This window comes from Onychomys torridus, chromosome 5 (assembly GCF_903995425.1).
Source record: "Onychomys torridus chromosome 5, mOncTor1.1, whole genome shotgun sequence".
Lineage (NCBI taxonomy): Eukaryota > Metazoa > Chordata > Mammalia > Rodentia > Cricetidae > Onychomys > Onychomys torridus.
The window spans coordinates 87,533,760-87,547,828 of NC_050447.1; the positions used below are offsets into that span (position 1 = coordinate 87,533,760).

Genomic DNA, 14,069 nt, shown 5'->3' on the forward strand with positions numbered 1-14,069 from the left:
GTTTTTGTTTTTGTTTTTGTTTTTTTAAAAGATGGATTCTGGGGATTAAATTCACATCCTTGTGTTTACAAAGCATGCCCCCTCTCCCCCACTGAGCCATCTCACCAATATCTGAGGATCTTTAAAAAATAAATGTTCTTCTTTTTGCTTTAGTGTATGTCACTGGTCTATGATTTCTCAGCTGTGCCCAAGAGTCTGGTTCTCACCCGAGAACCTGCTTCTATCTGTTGTGCTTCTGGCCCACAGAGAAGCAAGCCTGCGTTTCTGACGCTCATTTTGAACGCGCCATTTGGCAACGGCCACGCTCATGGCGCCATGAGGACTGCCTGTTGGCTTTGCTCTAATCACCCCCAGTGGGAATGTTTGCTCTTGCCTCCACCTGGTCTAAACACAACTTGTGGGCTACCTTTTGCTCTATGAATAGGAATCACAAACTCCCACACCTCACCTGATGTAACTGGGGATGTAATGTGATGCTCAGGCCTCAGAGGCCAGCAAGGTGTCTCCTTCCCTGGCTCACAGGCTTGCAGGCCTGTGAGGTACCTTTTCCCTGTGCATATGTGGGCATGTCCTCATGCCTGGTTTCAGTAGTCTCTACGCATCTCAGTAGGCAGCTCCCTTCTCTTACTGGGCAATCAACTTGAGCTCTCACAGATGCTCTTATGAAGTCATTGAGTGGATCCATAAGGAAGAGTGGACATAGGTCCCTGCTCCACATGTGCATGAGACACTGCAGAGGATCACTCTCTACCCTTGTGGGTGCCTGCTGATTCTGGTACTCCTGGGTTTCTATCATCCCGCTGAGATGTCAAGACCTGGGTGTCTCTTTGTGACAATGCGATTGTCTCAGTGAGTGGCAGGTTGGTCCACTGAAATGCTCAGGGAAAAAGCACACCTGTTCTGTGATCCTTTGGGAAAAGACTGTAGTGGGCAACGCCAAAGGAGAAAACAAGATTATGGGGCCCACACTTCGGCCGCCAGTCTAACTGCTGCACATGTAGCTTTTGTCTCAACCATACACTGGCACCATCTCTCAGAGAAATTCCTCTCACCTCCTGAGTTATGATTATGGGTGAGTCTTTGTGTGTGTATGGGTGCATGCATGTGTGTGTGGAGGCCAGAAATGCATGCTGGGTATCCCTCAATCATTTCCTCACCTTGTTTTAAGATGGTCTCTCAGTGAATCTAGAGTCCCTGATTTGGTTAGACAAGTTGACCTTCAGCCCCAAAGTCCCTCTAATCTCTACAGTGGGATTATAGGTGCACAAGGCCATGCCTGGGTGCTGGAGATCTGAACTCAGGTCCTTATATTTGCATGACAGGCACTTTACTGACAGAAGCGTCTCCCCAGTCCTCACTGGGTTCTCTTTTACCCTTACTGTATGCCCCCCTCCTCAGCACTCAGTGAACAAGGCAAAGAAGCTGGAATCATTTATAAAGAGGTGCACAGATCCATTCCTAAAGTCAAGAGCACAGAACCCAGCGCAATGCCTTTACAATTCAAAATTAGGAATTTCACCAAAGTAGTAATAATTTTAAAATGCCTCAACATCCAATTTGCAAAGTTCCAAATATCATTATCATTGATTTGAGGAGTTTCACTATGGGATGGCCTTGAACCTGTGGTCCTCCTGCTGAGGGTTGGAATTCTAGTGAGCACTACTTTGCCTAGCTTCCTAATAATATTATTAAAAAGTATAGGGCCGGGGTGTAGCATGGTTTGTACAGTGTTGTCTAGCATGCACAAAGCCCTGGGTTCCTTCCTTAGCACCATATAAACCTGGGTGTGGTGGCATATACCTATAACCCTAGCACTCCAAGGTAAAGGCAGGAGGATTAGAAGTTGGAGGTCATCATCAGCCACACAGTGGGAACTTAAGGCCATCTCTGGCATGCATGAGTCCCTGTCTCAAGAAAGAAAAAGAGAACCGAATATCCTGGGACATGAGCACTAGTAGGTGGGGCCTGTTCTCATCTAGATGGTTCCTCGCTAACAAGTCCCTGTCTTTTCCATGCCAGGCATGTCTGCTTCTCCCAGATGATCTCTTGCGCAGCAGAGGCTCTTTCTAGAAAGTGAAGGCACAGCCAGCTGCCAGTCAGTCTGAGTGGCTGGGAGAACAAAGGAGCCACATAGTCGGAAGGAATCCCTTCTCTGCTGTGAATCCTAGAAATGGACTCCTCTTGTGATTCTCCAACGCACAAAGTGCCAATGTTTCCCTTTCAGACATTTTATCAGACTCTGGGTCGGGAACTGTGTCTTCATTTTCTCAATTAGCACTCTACTTCTGTGAGCCTTTTAGCTTTTGTCTCTGGCTAATACAGCTTTTCACCCCCTTTGAATGTCAGGTCCTACTGAGCCACTTCACTTTGCATCCATTTCCCCGCTACTGCTGCCTTCATCTTGGCTAATTGCATTTAGTTAATCTGATGCCATTTATGTGTACAGTGCCATTTACAGTCAAAGTATTTTAAGGTTTCTAAAACCGCTTGTCTTAAGACTCAATGGAAAGTGTCTCAGAATTGAAGGAGTCCAATTTTATCCAATTTCCTTGTCACTCTCATTAGGAAAGGAGGTAGCCATGGCAGAAAGGGGCCTTCAGCTTACTTTGTGCTCATATTCACTGTGGAAAAAAGAACAGCACAATGGGAGAGGGTGGGATACTTTCTACTCATCTGGCAGCCCACAAGCCAGCCACCCTCAGGGATGGCATGCAAAAATTTAGGGGTTCTTCAGCATCCCAAATACTCTTTTGATGGGCCACTACTAACTATATTTTAGGAGTGGTATGTGTGTGTGTAGGGAGTGTGTCTGTGGAAGTAGGTGTATGTCTGTTTGTCAGGATGCTGCTGGCTCTGTGTAAGAACCTCATGTGGGATAAAGAAAAAAAACAAAACAAAACAAAACAAAACAAAACAAAAAACCAAAAACCAAACAAACAAAAAACAGGACAGGAAGGAACACACTGAATCATTCCTCTCCCAGCAATTCCTCATAAGAGGAAACTATGGTTGAGAGCTGGAGTATGGAGCTTAGAGGAAACGGGCCAGGTAGAGCGAAGTCTCCTGAATTGTTCTCTCTTTTCCTCAGGGGACCAGAGAAGAAGCACCAGGATGCACTGTGCTTGGCCATGCATTAGCAGAGTCTGGGATGCAGAGATCGCCGACGAGGCATGCTTGTGCACAGAGAACGCCCATTGGACAGTATTATTTCTTTTCTGAGGCAGGGTCTCACATAACCCATGCTGGCCCGGAACACAATATGTAGCCAAGATGACCTTGAACTTCTGATCCTCCTGTGTGCCCCTTCTCAGTGCTAGGATTGCAGGCACATGTTACCATGTCTGTTTTTTGTTTGTTTGTTTTTTTTTGTTTAACCATGTCTGGTTTTAAGTACTGCCCCCTACTAAAAACGTCCTTAGTAAAAGTCCAGAAAAACTATAATGAGCTTGAGTTCAGTGAATGTGGCTAAAGTTGACCTTGGTAAAAGTAAATATGGCTCTTCCATCCTTGCTCCATTTGCTGTTGTTTTAGGAAGGCCAGTCAGTGGCCAGACTCAATCAGAATTCCTATTCTCCCCCACCCCCCAAGCCTCTCTCCACTACAGAAAGGAATCTGAGAGTTCCAGAAAACAGAAACAGAAGTGAATGCTTCTAGCATTTCTTATCACCCACAAAACTGCAGGTGTCAGGGACCTTCCCTGGTAACCAAAGATGTGCCTAGCATGGAGGCATGGCATCCTCTTACCTGTATGGTCTTGAATGGGGCCCGTCTTGCTGGTCAGCACGCTCCACTTGAGCTGCGCGTGGCTGTCGTGTTCCCAGTGGCAGAAGGTCTTGTGAGAGCCCCAGCCAAACTCACAGTTAAAACCATAGGTCGGGAACTCTTCAGTGGGGAAGGACAGACAGACACATGGGGAGAATTAACCACCAAGTTCAGGAAGGCCATTAATACTCTGCTAGGAAACATTTTTTTTTTTTTTTTTTAATAATCTCATATCTGTTCTAAAGCTCTGGGAAACTCACAAAATCCAGGATTACCAAAGAAACTAATAGGTGCCTGAACATGTCAAAATGTTTGCAAAGTCATGTTTAGCACTACCATTTCATGTGTGTGTGTGTGTGTGTGTGTGTGTGTGTGCGTGCACACGTGGATTTCCCCAGGAATCAGGTTTACATAAGATTTCCAGGAAGGTTATTTTCTAAGGAACATGTGTGTGGGGCATCAGTGGCATTTCCCCTGTTTGCACAATAGCCAATAGGAAAGGTAATCTGTTATTGAGGATGAACCACAAAAATTGATTTCATCAATGAAAGGAATCTTATAAGAGATTGACTGTAGCCTCCACAGCTGGGATGTGACTTGACAGGCGGCCTGGCCCCCTTCTTATCACGGCAGCTGACAGCTCAAACCTGTGTCAGGGAGGAGTGACTGAGGCATTTTCCTGCGATTATTTCCTTTCTTCTGTACTCTCCATCAGGTCAATTAATTTCAGAATAAATCTCTGGCTTTTTTTTGGTGAACTTCTAAATTTGCATATAAATTGTTCGTTCCACTTAAAACCTCAATGTGAGGTCATGGAAAGCCCAAACTCATTTAAACATTGACCCTTCAGAAATACTTTTTAAAAATCTTCCAAAGGAAGCATTTGGAAGCTGAAAGCATTAATGGGTTTGTAGGAAGGCATCTGACCTTAGCGTTCCATAAACCCAAAACCTTTCATTTACTCAATCCGGTTCTCTGAAAGGGTCATGAGTTTGGAAGTACCGAAAGAAGAAATCAGGGATAGTACAGTTTTGTTTGGGGGAGGAGTCAGCGGAGGCTAAAAACAATACCAAAGATGAGATCATTGTGTGGCCTCTGTCCCCAGAGAGCAAGCCTGAGAGCAGTCATCCACAGGATGGCAGTATTGAGTCAGCTAGAGGAATATCAGGGGCATCTGCCCAACTGAAGAGGAGGCTCAAAGGACTTGCCTTGTGCAATAAAGGAAAGCATGCTATTATGGGCTGCCTTAGGGTCAGGCGGAGACCTTGTCTCCTTTTGAGCATTTCTTTAACTTGCCCAAGTGTTTAACACAAAGTCCTTCGATAGCTCTTCCAGTGCTCTCCAGTGCCCCTTGCCCCCACTGAACAATGGAGGGAGGGGTTCTAATGGGATGATTTATTAAATAGATAAGGATGATTTAATATGCGTGTTTTGGTTTCCAAGGAATCCTTTTCAAGTGCTAATGTCCGATTTTGGAAGGAGCTCACCATATGAATATGGAATGTAATTCCTTATAATAAGGAGGTAATGTGACCTCCCAAAGGGTGGGCAGAGCTGGTTGCAAAAGAAAAGTTGGTCACATGATGTGTTTATTGTGCACATGCTCAGCTAGAGCAAAAGGACAGCTTGCGTGTCAAAGGAGAGAGGTTTTTCATGTGCAAGCCATTGAAGCATGAAGCGGGACTTCACACGGCTCAGAAATCTCTCTCCTGAAGTTACCGCCCTTGGGCAGCAAAGCTGACTTTTGCAGATGGCGTGGTCAGCATCCTTGCCCTGGAATGTACTGTTGTGTAACCTCATGGTAGGAAACGTTGATGTCAAAGCGGGAGGGTTTAACTTTTCTGCTTCAGTCTGCTTTGTAAGATATGCAAGAGGGCAGAAAGCCTTCACAACCCACATGGCATTGGTTCCATCCACTTTGCTAGCACATCAAATTTGCTCTCTGGTCCAGAAATCCACACTGTGCATTATGTTGGATAACATTCTGAAGATATCATAAAGCATATGAAGTTGGCATTTGAGCAATGACCATGGCAAGGAGTAAGTTGTTCCTCAACGTTAATATTCTCCTCAATGGATAGTGGTCCGCCTTTAACATCCAGTAGCCTGGCCAGCCCTAGAATTTAACTTTTACATTGTATTGGACCCCTGTCTCCTTGTCTTGTTTTGGTGACATGGGTATCTTATTCATTTAGAGAAGTCAATGCATTTCAGCAGACATTTGTAGAAGACAAAAGAAAACTGCAGAGGATTAGGAAAGAAGGTGGAAGTGGGGGAGGAACGGAAGATGAGAAAGTCAAGTGGAGGAAAGACACACAGACACAGGGACACTGACAGCCAAGATTTCAATTATTACCCATGCCCTGGAGTTGTGCACAGTTCTCATTAAAATCAGTAGTAATAATTGGACTAAATCCCTTCTTAAAAATAGCAGGAAACAATCTTCTGAACTTAAAACAAATTTATGGCCTCTGTGAGCAAGTGCCAGCTGTGCTGCCGAAACGATCTTGCCCGCAGTTGAGTCATTAGCACAGGATGTAAGCAAGGGCTTTACTTTCGAGTCAAGTCTCCTATCTAGTATGATCTCTGCTTAGTCATCTGCTGGTCTTAAAGTCCAAGCAAGTGAGGTATGGAAGCGCACACAATCACAGGTCACCAATACACTGAGAGCTGCTGTGGGGATGTGGGAAGACCCTCAGAGGGTGAAAGTCCTTTGCAGAGAGAACCGCATTAAACAGGGGGGTCTTGGCACTTTCTGTCCAAGTATCAATAGGCTTTTATGCCTCTGATGACAACCTAGGCAGTATATGGGTATTGTATTCTTGCTGAGCTTATTATATTGATAAAAAATCCTCAAGATGAAGTCTATCCCTGTGTGTATGTACATGTGTACATGCATGTGTGTATGTTTGTGTGTGTGTCAGAGGTCAATCTCAGGTTCCACCCATCTTGTTTTTTTGTGATAGGCTTTCACGGGGGTTTGGAACTTGCCAAGTAGGGGTAGGCCTGCTAGGATCGGGTCACTAAGACCTGCCCGTCTCCACCTCAATGAATGCTCCATGTACCCTGCTTTCTGTGTGGCCATTGAACTCAGGGTCTCACGCTTGCATTTACTCACTGAGACATCCCCTCAGCCCTTAAAACTGAATCTTAAGATTCTTCTTAGGCTGTAACTGCTCAGGGAAACAGAATTTTGACAAAGCCTTGGGATCTATCTGCTGCTGCTGTTGCTGCTGCCACCTGGGAAGCATGGAAAGCCTGTATGCCAGCAAGGTTTAGGCGTGGTCAAGCTAACCTTGAGCTGGACCTCTGGTTGGAAGTATTTTCAGTCCCTGTGAAGCCTATGAAGTGACCTAACCAGAACATTCTAATGAACAGAATGCTGTTCATTATCTTCCAAAGGTCATACAGTTCATCACCTTCCATTGAGGAGGTGAAGACCAGATTCCTAACTCAGACAATGGAATAAATAGTCTGACAGGCTGTTTGAACCAGTCTTATCTAGATGGTGGTAGCTACAAGTCCTACTGATTCATGCTCTGTACTCCTGTCCTCTGGCCTTGGCAGACCCTGGGAGAGGGCTGACAGGCCCCTGTTTGTAAGGCCTTCACAAGAATGACCCAGAGGTCCCGTAGAAAGCAAATGTGTTATTAAAACCATGTGTGGTCTGGTCACCATGACCTTCACTTTCATTGTTTTCAAAGATACCTATGCTCTTTTGATAGGCAAGAAGAGAGATGAATGAAGCCAGGGAGTTGACTACTGCAGAAGAATTCTAATCATTTCCAGCAAGAGAAGGAAGCAGAAGAGCAGTGGAAACATACATGGCATCATCAGAACCCCGTTATTCACTCTGTCCTCTTCCAAAGACAGCATATTGAGAGCCACAGTCCCACAGCCCCACTCCAGAGAAGCCTGCCTCAGGACATGTAGACCAGGGCCTTCCTCCTTGTAATGGCCTGGTAAGAGCAGAATATTTGCAAAGAGACATTAGTGCCCTTCCCTGTGTCATCAGACTATTAAAATGATTCTGGAATTTCCCCATAAATCTTACACTGGGAGGAGGATGGCTCATGCCTGGGCCATCAGGAGGGGGAAACTTGTCTCTGGGAAGATTTCACCCACAGCTGAGGGCATAGTTCTTGCCCTCTAGTTAAACATAAATCTCATGTCAGAATTGCTAAGAAGGAGTAGAGTGTCCCTGGACCTCTTGGTTCCTCTTCCCACTCTGTCTTCTTTTGCTTGTCGAGTGACCTCTTGAGGGTGGGTGGACAGACCTACTTAGCATCTCAGGGTGGCTAGGGCCTGGGTTCAGAGCCTCGAAACATCCTAGGCTAAAGCCCCCAAAGTCAAATTAGATCCTGGAAAGATATGTGCAGGAATATAGCTTTTGGGGCCTTTAGGTGACTATTCCTCTGCCTCATGTTTGAGCGGTGTTGGGCTCTGTGGGAGCAAGCATTTGGTTAGCCTAAGTGCCAGAAAACCGGGGGAAAGTTCCACAGAAGGAGTTTGCCTTGCCATTTAATCAGGTCAACGGTGACAATGGCCTTTAAGGAAGCATGCTAATTAGGGCAGTCCTTTCTAGTCCTCCCTCCTGCAGTCAGTGTGGAGGAAACATTGATACACACCACACGGTCCATTAATAAATGACTGCCGGGGCCAAGGCTGAGTGAACTTCAATAAAGGAAATGGAAGAATCTGGAAAGCTGACCTCTCTCACCTTCCTCTAATGATTAACTCCAAAGTATTTAAAAAAAAAAAAAACCCTCTGGTTGCTTATACAAGTGCTTCCCTTCGTGGGAGTCTGTGGGGAAGAATGTCACAGAATACTAACAGAAAACAAAAGAGGGCAGCCTTTGATAACCCGCACTGCTGGCTGTGCAGAGTCCTCGGGTTTTCCTCTGAGCTAAGGACAAGGGGGCTGCTCCCAGGGTGTTTCTCTGCCCAGGCACAGTGTAAACCTTGGTTTCCTGCACCCTGTCTCGTGGCACACCCACTGGAAGCGCTGTTGTAAAACTGCCAACTCTGTGGCAGGCGCAGCAGACAAACTTTGCGCCTCTTGATTTTGCAGAATGGTGATGAAAATAAATAGCTAGGCTGTGGCTGGTGGGATTTTCTTCTTCCAGTTTGCAAACACAGGCCACATCAGAGCTGTGCTGCAATTAAACAAAGTATGTTGCTCAGTTCCCTGGGGGGTAGCTGGGACTTGTCATTCAGCAATGACTGATGAGGAAGGGAATCTTGCTCACTGGAGCTTACTGAGGGCCGACCAAAGGCATGTGACTTTTACAGCTTTCCTTCAGACCGGATGCCTGGGCATCTCTTCTAGGTCTTTAGAGCAACTGAAACCACAAAACTCAATGATATTGTTTGGAAGTGGAAGGAGTGTATAAAACTAGACATCTGGTATACCTGGTTGGATTGTGCTGTCTACAATGGTTGGCTTCTCTGTGGCCAGGACAGTGGTGCCTCCTGAAAAATAAGAGCAGTGGCATACCAAAATAAGAAAACAGACGTAAGGGTGGGTAATGTTACAAGCTCACATATTGACACATTCTCCACAGAAAAGTCTTGCTTTAGTTCCTGACAAGATCAATCACGTTTGACTGATATTTAGTCTATCACAATATCTGATTCAGACAACATTATCATCAAACTGTTTTATTTGAATTTTTATGCATGTGTTGTGTATGTTTACAGGTGTGTGCAGATTCAGATTCACCTGGGTAAGTGTGCAGGGCATGTGCATGTGGATGCCAGAGGACAACCCGAGGTGACATGCTCAGAAATGTCACTTACCTCCTTTGAAGCAGTGTCACCCACGTAGCCTAGGCTGGCTGGCTAGTGAGCCCCAGGGATCCACTCCCCTAACACTGGGCTGCAGGCTTGTTGCTATCGTGCTCAGGTTTTGTTTTGTTTTTGTTTTTGTGGGGGCTTTCAGGGCTGACTTCATGCCCTCAGGTATGTGGGGAAGCCATTTACCAACTGATTCACTGTTCTAGCTCTAACAGCACTACTTTTTTTCCTTTTGGTTTCTCGAGACAGGGTTTCTCTGTGTAGTTTGGAGCCTGTCCTGGATCTCACTCTGTAGACCAGGCTGGCCTTGAACTCACAGAGATCCGCCCGGCTCTGCCTCCCCAGTGCTGGGATTAAAGGCGTGTGCCACCACCGCCCGGCAACATTACTTTTTTTTTTTTTTTAAACTCTCACACATTTGTTTTTTAAACTTTTAAAAATCAACAAATAAACATTGTTATCTATGGTGTATAATATCACATTCTTGCATGTGCACACACACACACATACAGGAATTGTTAAATTGTGCTGATTAGCAAATGCATTGCTCTCTCTCTCTCTCTCTCTCTCTCTCTCTCTCTCTCTCTCTCTCTCTTTGTGGTGGTAGTAGTGAGGTCTCTTGTAGCAATTTTCAAGTGTGCCATATATCTTGGCACATTTCCTCATGAAGTATCCAGAAGGCATGGGGAGTCGAGGACCTTGCTCTAAGGCTAAATGTGACATTCAGCTTCAACAGTGAAAGGCCAGGGCCACTAACAGTCCTCACTGACTGAAGTATTAAACTTGACCTACACCTTGAAGCTTCAGATAGTTTCCATGGCTGAGAAGTGTGCCCTCAGGGAAGTCACGAGGTCAGTCCCTGCAAGGTATTTTTAAAACTGAAGGTTTGAAGTGGATGACTGTGATTCTCTCATTTTTTCATTCTTTCCTCTCGAGTAGCGGTTTATTTTTTTCCAAGAACAAATATTCTGCTTAGACTATGGTTTGGAGAAGTGGTAGAAGGTCTGTGAAGGCAAAGGGGATAAACATTTCTTCACAGTCCCAAGGGACTCAGGAATGGGACAATGATTGCAGAAATACTGTTAGCTTTGATTCAGCCTGGGACTTCCTTGGAAATCTCTGTCAGGGGAATGGGTTGCAGCCTTTTGCAGAATTTAACTTCTCTTCTGCATGGCTGCTTCGCCATCCCCACTCATCCCCATTCTAGGCTGTTCTAAGTCTCTCTCTCTCTCTCTCTCTCTCTGCATGTCTGTATGGGTGGGGGTGCTTGCATATGAAGATACATGAATATGTATACTTGTGTGCGAAGGTGCCCATGAAAGCAAGAGGCTAATATCAGATGTCCTTCTTACCTTGGGTTATTGAGGTAGGATCTGTCACTGAGACCCAGGGGCTTGCCGGTTAGGCTAGGCTAGCTAGCCACCAAGTCCTAGGGATCTTCCTGTCTCTACTTCCCCAATGCTGGGGTGACAAGCACATGCCACCATTCACTTGTGTGTAGTAAGCACTTTACTGAGTACCCCCAGGCCCCTGGCAGTGTTCTCAAACTCGCCCGACCACAGGAAGAACCTTGATTACTCATCACAGTTTCCTTTCTGCTTGGCCCCTTTGGGACCTATTGGGAACGGAATATCTGGGAGAAAGGGCCTTGAAATAAATTATTTCCCAGAGCTTCTCAGAAGAGAATTTGACTCAATGGGCCTGGGAAATAAGTGGTGTGTTGCTTTTTACTCAGGAGCTTAAGGTAGCCATTCTCCTCTAGTGTATCACCACAGCAGGGAACGGATCTATATTAGTACACACACACACACACACACACACACACACACACACACACACACACACAGTGTGTAGAAGCCAGAGGCCAACATAACGTGTTTTCTTCAATTGTGTGTATTTTAAATACATGTGTGTCTGTCTGTGTGTGTGTGTGTGTGTGTGTGTGTGTGTGTTGTGGAGCCCAGAGGGCATTGGATCCTCTAGATCCTCTAGAGCTGGAGTTACAGCCAGTTGTAAGTTGTCTGACATGGGTGCTAGGACCCAAACTCAGATTTTATACAAGCTCCTAACTACCAGGCCCTCTCCAGACCTCTCTGTTTTATTTCTGAGACAGGCATTCTTCCTGATCCTAGAGCTGAACTGACTGTGACTCTCTGGCACAGGCATTACTGGTACACACTGCTCCAGCTGCACCTGACTTTTTACATGGACCGAGGATCCGAGCGCAGGTCCTCATGATTGTGTAAGTGCATTGTCTGCTAAGCTGTCTCCCTAGTCCTGAGGAACTGATCTTTATGCCAGAGTCTAAGCACTGGTCTACTCAGGACAGAGGCATGGTGGGGAGGGTGGAAACTTTTTGCAGAGTGTTCTGCAAGGTTCTAGGGTGCTGCAGTTGTGTTCTGCCTAGCACCCTCAGTTCATACAGATCTGTGATGATCTCTCATAGGCCTTTCCTTTCCTACAGCCCCATAGACCAGAGCTCACCTTAGTGTGCTGGCATGCATTAGAGCCAAAATGTTTTTACTTTCGGAACATCTAGCAGTTTCTGAGCTAAACCTTTGCACTACCACATCCCACTCCCTGAGCGAAAGTGCTGAAAAAGGGTTGCATATGCATGGCCTCCATAAGGAAGGCACTGGAAAGAAGGGATTCTGTACACTGAGAGTTAAGAAGGTGAGTTTCTGATGGCAGGATTGGAGGGAGGCCAGAATACATTATCATACTGTCCCCAGTAGTCTGAGAGGAGAGAGATTCAAGGTGAACGGACACACACTTTCATATCTGATACGCACCATCAGCTCTGTAACAGGCTGGAAGCTGAATTCCACTGTTGGGGCCACGTGGCTCAAGGTGAAATTTCACCTCCCACTGCCTTTCAAAAGGGTTTGCAGTTCAGCAACTTCAGGGGTGAGTCTTAACTTTGGCCAGAAAGCATAGAGATACATGCTCTCCAATGCCTACCGGGGGCACAGCTCACCTGAACGCCAGTGAATGATAGCATTTGGCTGGAGTATTTGGTTCACTCTATATCTGAAAAAGTCACCTCAGGAGAAAAATGTGAGCAGACTCTGAATGTGCTGAGGGAATGAGCATTGCTGAAGAGAGAAACCCTGTTTCTACACACCCTGCTCTTGGAGTTCAAGTGAGAACATTCCCCGCCTCCCAAGTTTAATTACACCGGACCCCCAAAGTTTATAGTTCTAGCCATAAAGTCTGTTACAATTAGCCAAAAGGGTAATGTGAGTATATGCTGACTCTAGAGTATTAAAGATACTTGGGTTAGGTGAGTGCAGGATGTGTGTGTGTGTGTGTGTGTGTGTGTGTGTGTGTGTGTGTGTGTGTGTGTTTCACATGCAGAGATACTTGGGTCTGGTGTGAGTCCAGGAGGCATGCCTTTTGTATGTAGAAAGTTGCTTGGAGCTGGTGTGAGCTCAGAGGGTCAGTGTTTTACCGATGAAAGGTACTCGGTCAGGTGTGGTTAGTTGGATTCATGAAAATGATGTCATGTGAGCATTGCCTTTTCCAGGAAAACGACACACTCCTTCACACTTGCACACACATACACTTTTAATTTTGAACAATATAATATATTCAATATAACCAACAAAAATCAAGCATGAGAATGAACAAGACCATGTGTTCTTGGTAGGCTGTGGGCTGGACATGACCAGCCCCTGAGGTTCTTACTAATGGGCATAGATTTTTAGAATTGTTGAGACATACTAGTCTAAGAAAATAACTATTTTCTTTCATGCCCTGGTAACTTTAAAAAAAATTAAGAAAGATTTTTTTTTTTTCTCTACTAAAGAAACCATTTCACCATGGTAGGTGAAACAAAACCTTGTCCTCTCAAGGGCTGTCACTGTTTCCACTCTGAATGACACATTTTCTGGGGTGCACAGCTTGCCTCATCTGCGCTTTGCTCCAGGCTAACAGGCTTGCCCTATTCATTCAAAGGCTCTGGTTTCAGTTGGCTCAGTCATGAACTAACGTAAAAATGAGAAGGCCGTTTGTTCGGATATGGTGAGTAAATCTGAACCTTTGTTTCTAATCAATATTAACTGACCACCCTAGGGCTCATAAGGATAAGAGCTCTCCACAGAGGGCAATTGAAAAGGGTGTACTGTGATTCTGAAGTGCCTCCTTTTCATGAGGGACATTGCTGAGGCTGTTGGGGCCCACAGAACCCTAAGGCTTGGGGTGGCCTGCTTGCAGGCAACTCTGGGAAGGTTGTATGGGGCCTGGCTTGGGGATGGAACTCTGTTTTCTATGTTGGCCACAGAAATTGTTGTCTGACATAAAAATGTCTCTGCATTAATTGGACAAACATTTTGTGGCGCGTGGCTACTTATGTATAAGATTTCCATTGCCAGCCCACAGCTGTGTGATAAGTCTTTGAAATTTGGAGGGTGACAGTTTCAAGGGGTGGGGTGGGACTTAAATATAAAAATCCTGGTTAGCTGTGCTACATTTCTGGGTTGCCCGCCCCCCCCTTAACCTTGCATTTTTAC

The 14,069-nt window shown here is 45.6% G+C and overlaps 1 protein-coding gene across 7 annotated transcripts in view; it reads right to left on the reverse strand.

Annotated features, from left to right (window-relative positions):
• The window catches only part of Nrp1 (neuropilin 1), a 155,351-nt gene that overhangs the window by 8,179 nt on the left and 133,103 nt on the right, over positions 1-14,069 (reverse strand). For all 7 annotated transcript variants that reach the window (XM_036187526.1, XM_036187527.1, XM_036187525.1 and 4 more), the window contains 2 exons: positions 9,175-9,234; positions 3,745-3,882 (listed from right to left, as the gene is read on the reverse strand). In XM_036187526.1, the coding sequence (XP_036043419.1) occupies positions 3,745-3,882; positions 9,175-9,234 (198 nt within the window). The remainder of the gene's footprint in view (positions 1-3,744; positions 3,883-9,174; positions 9,235-14,069) is intronic.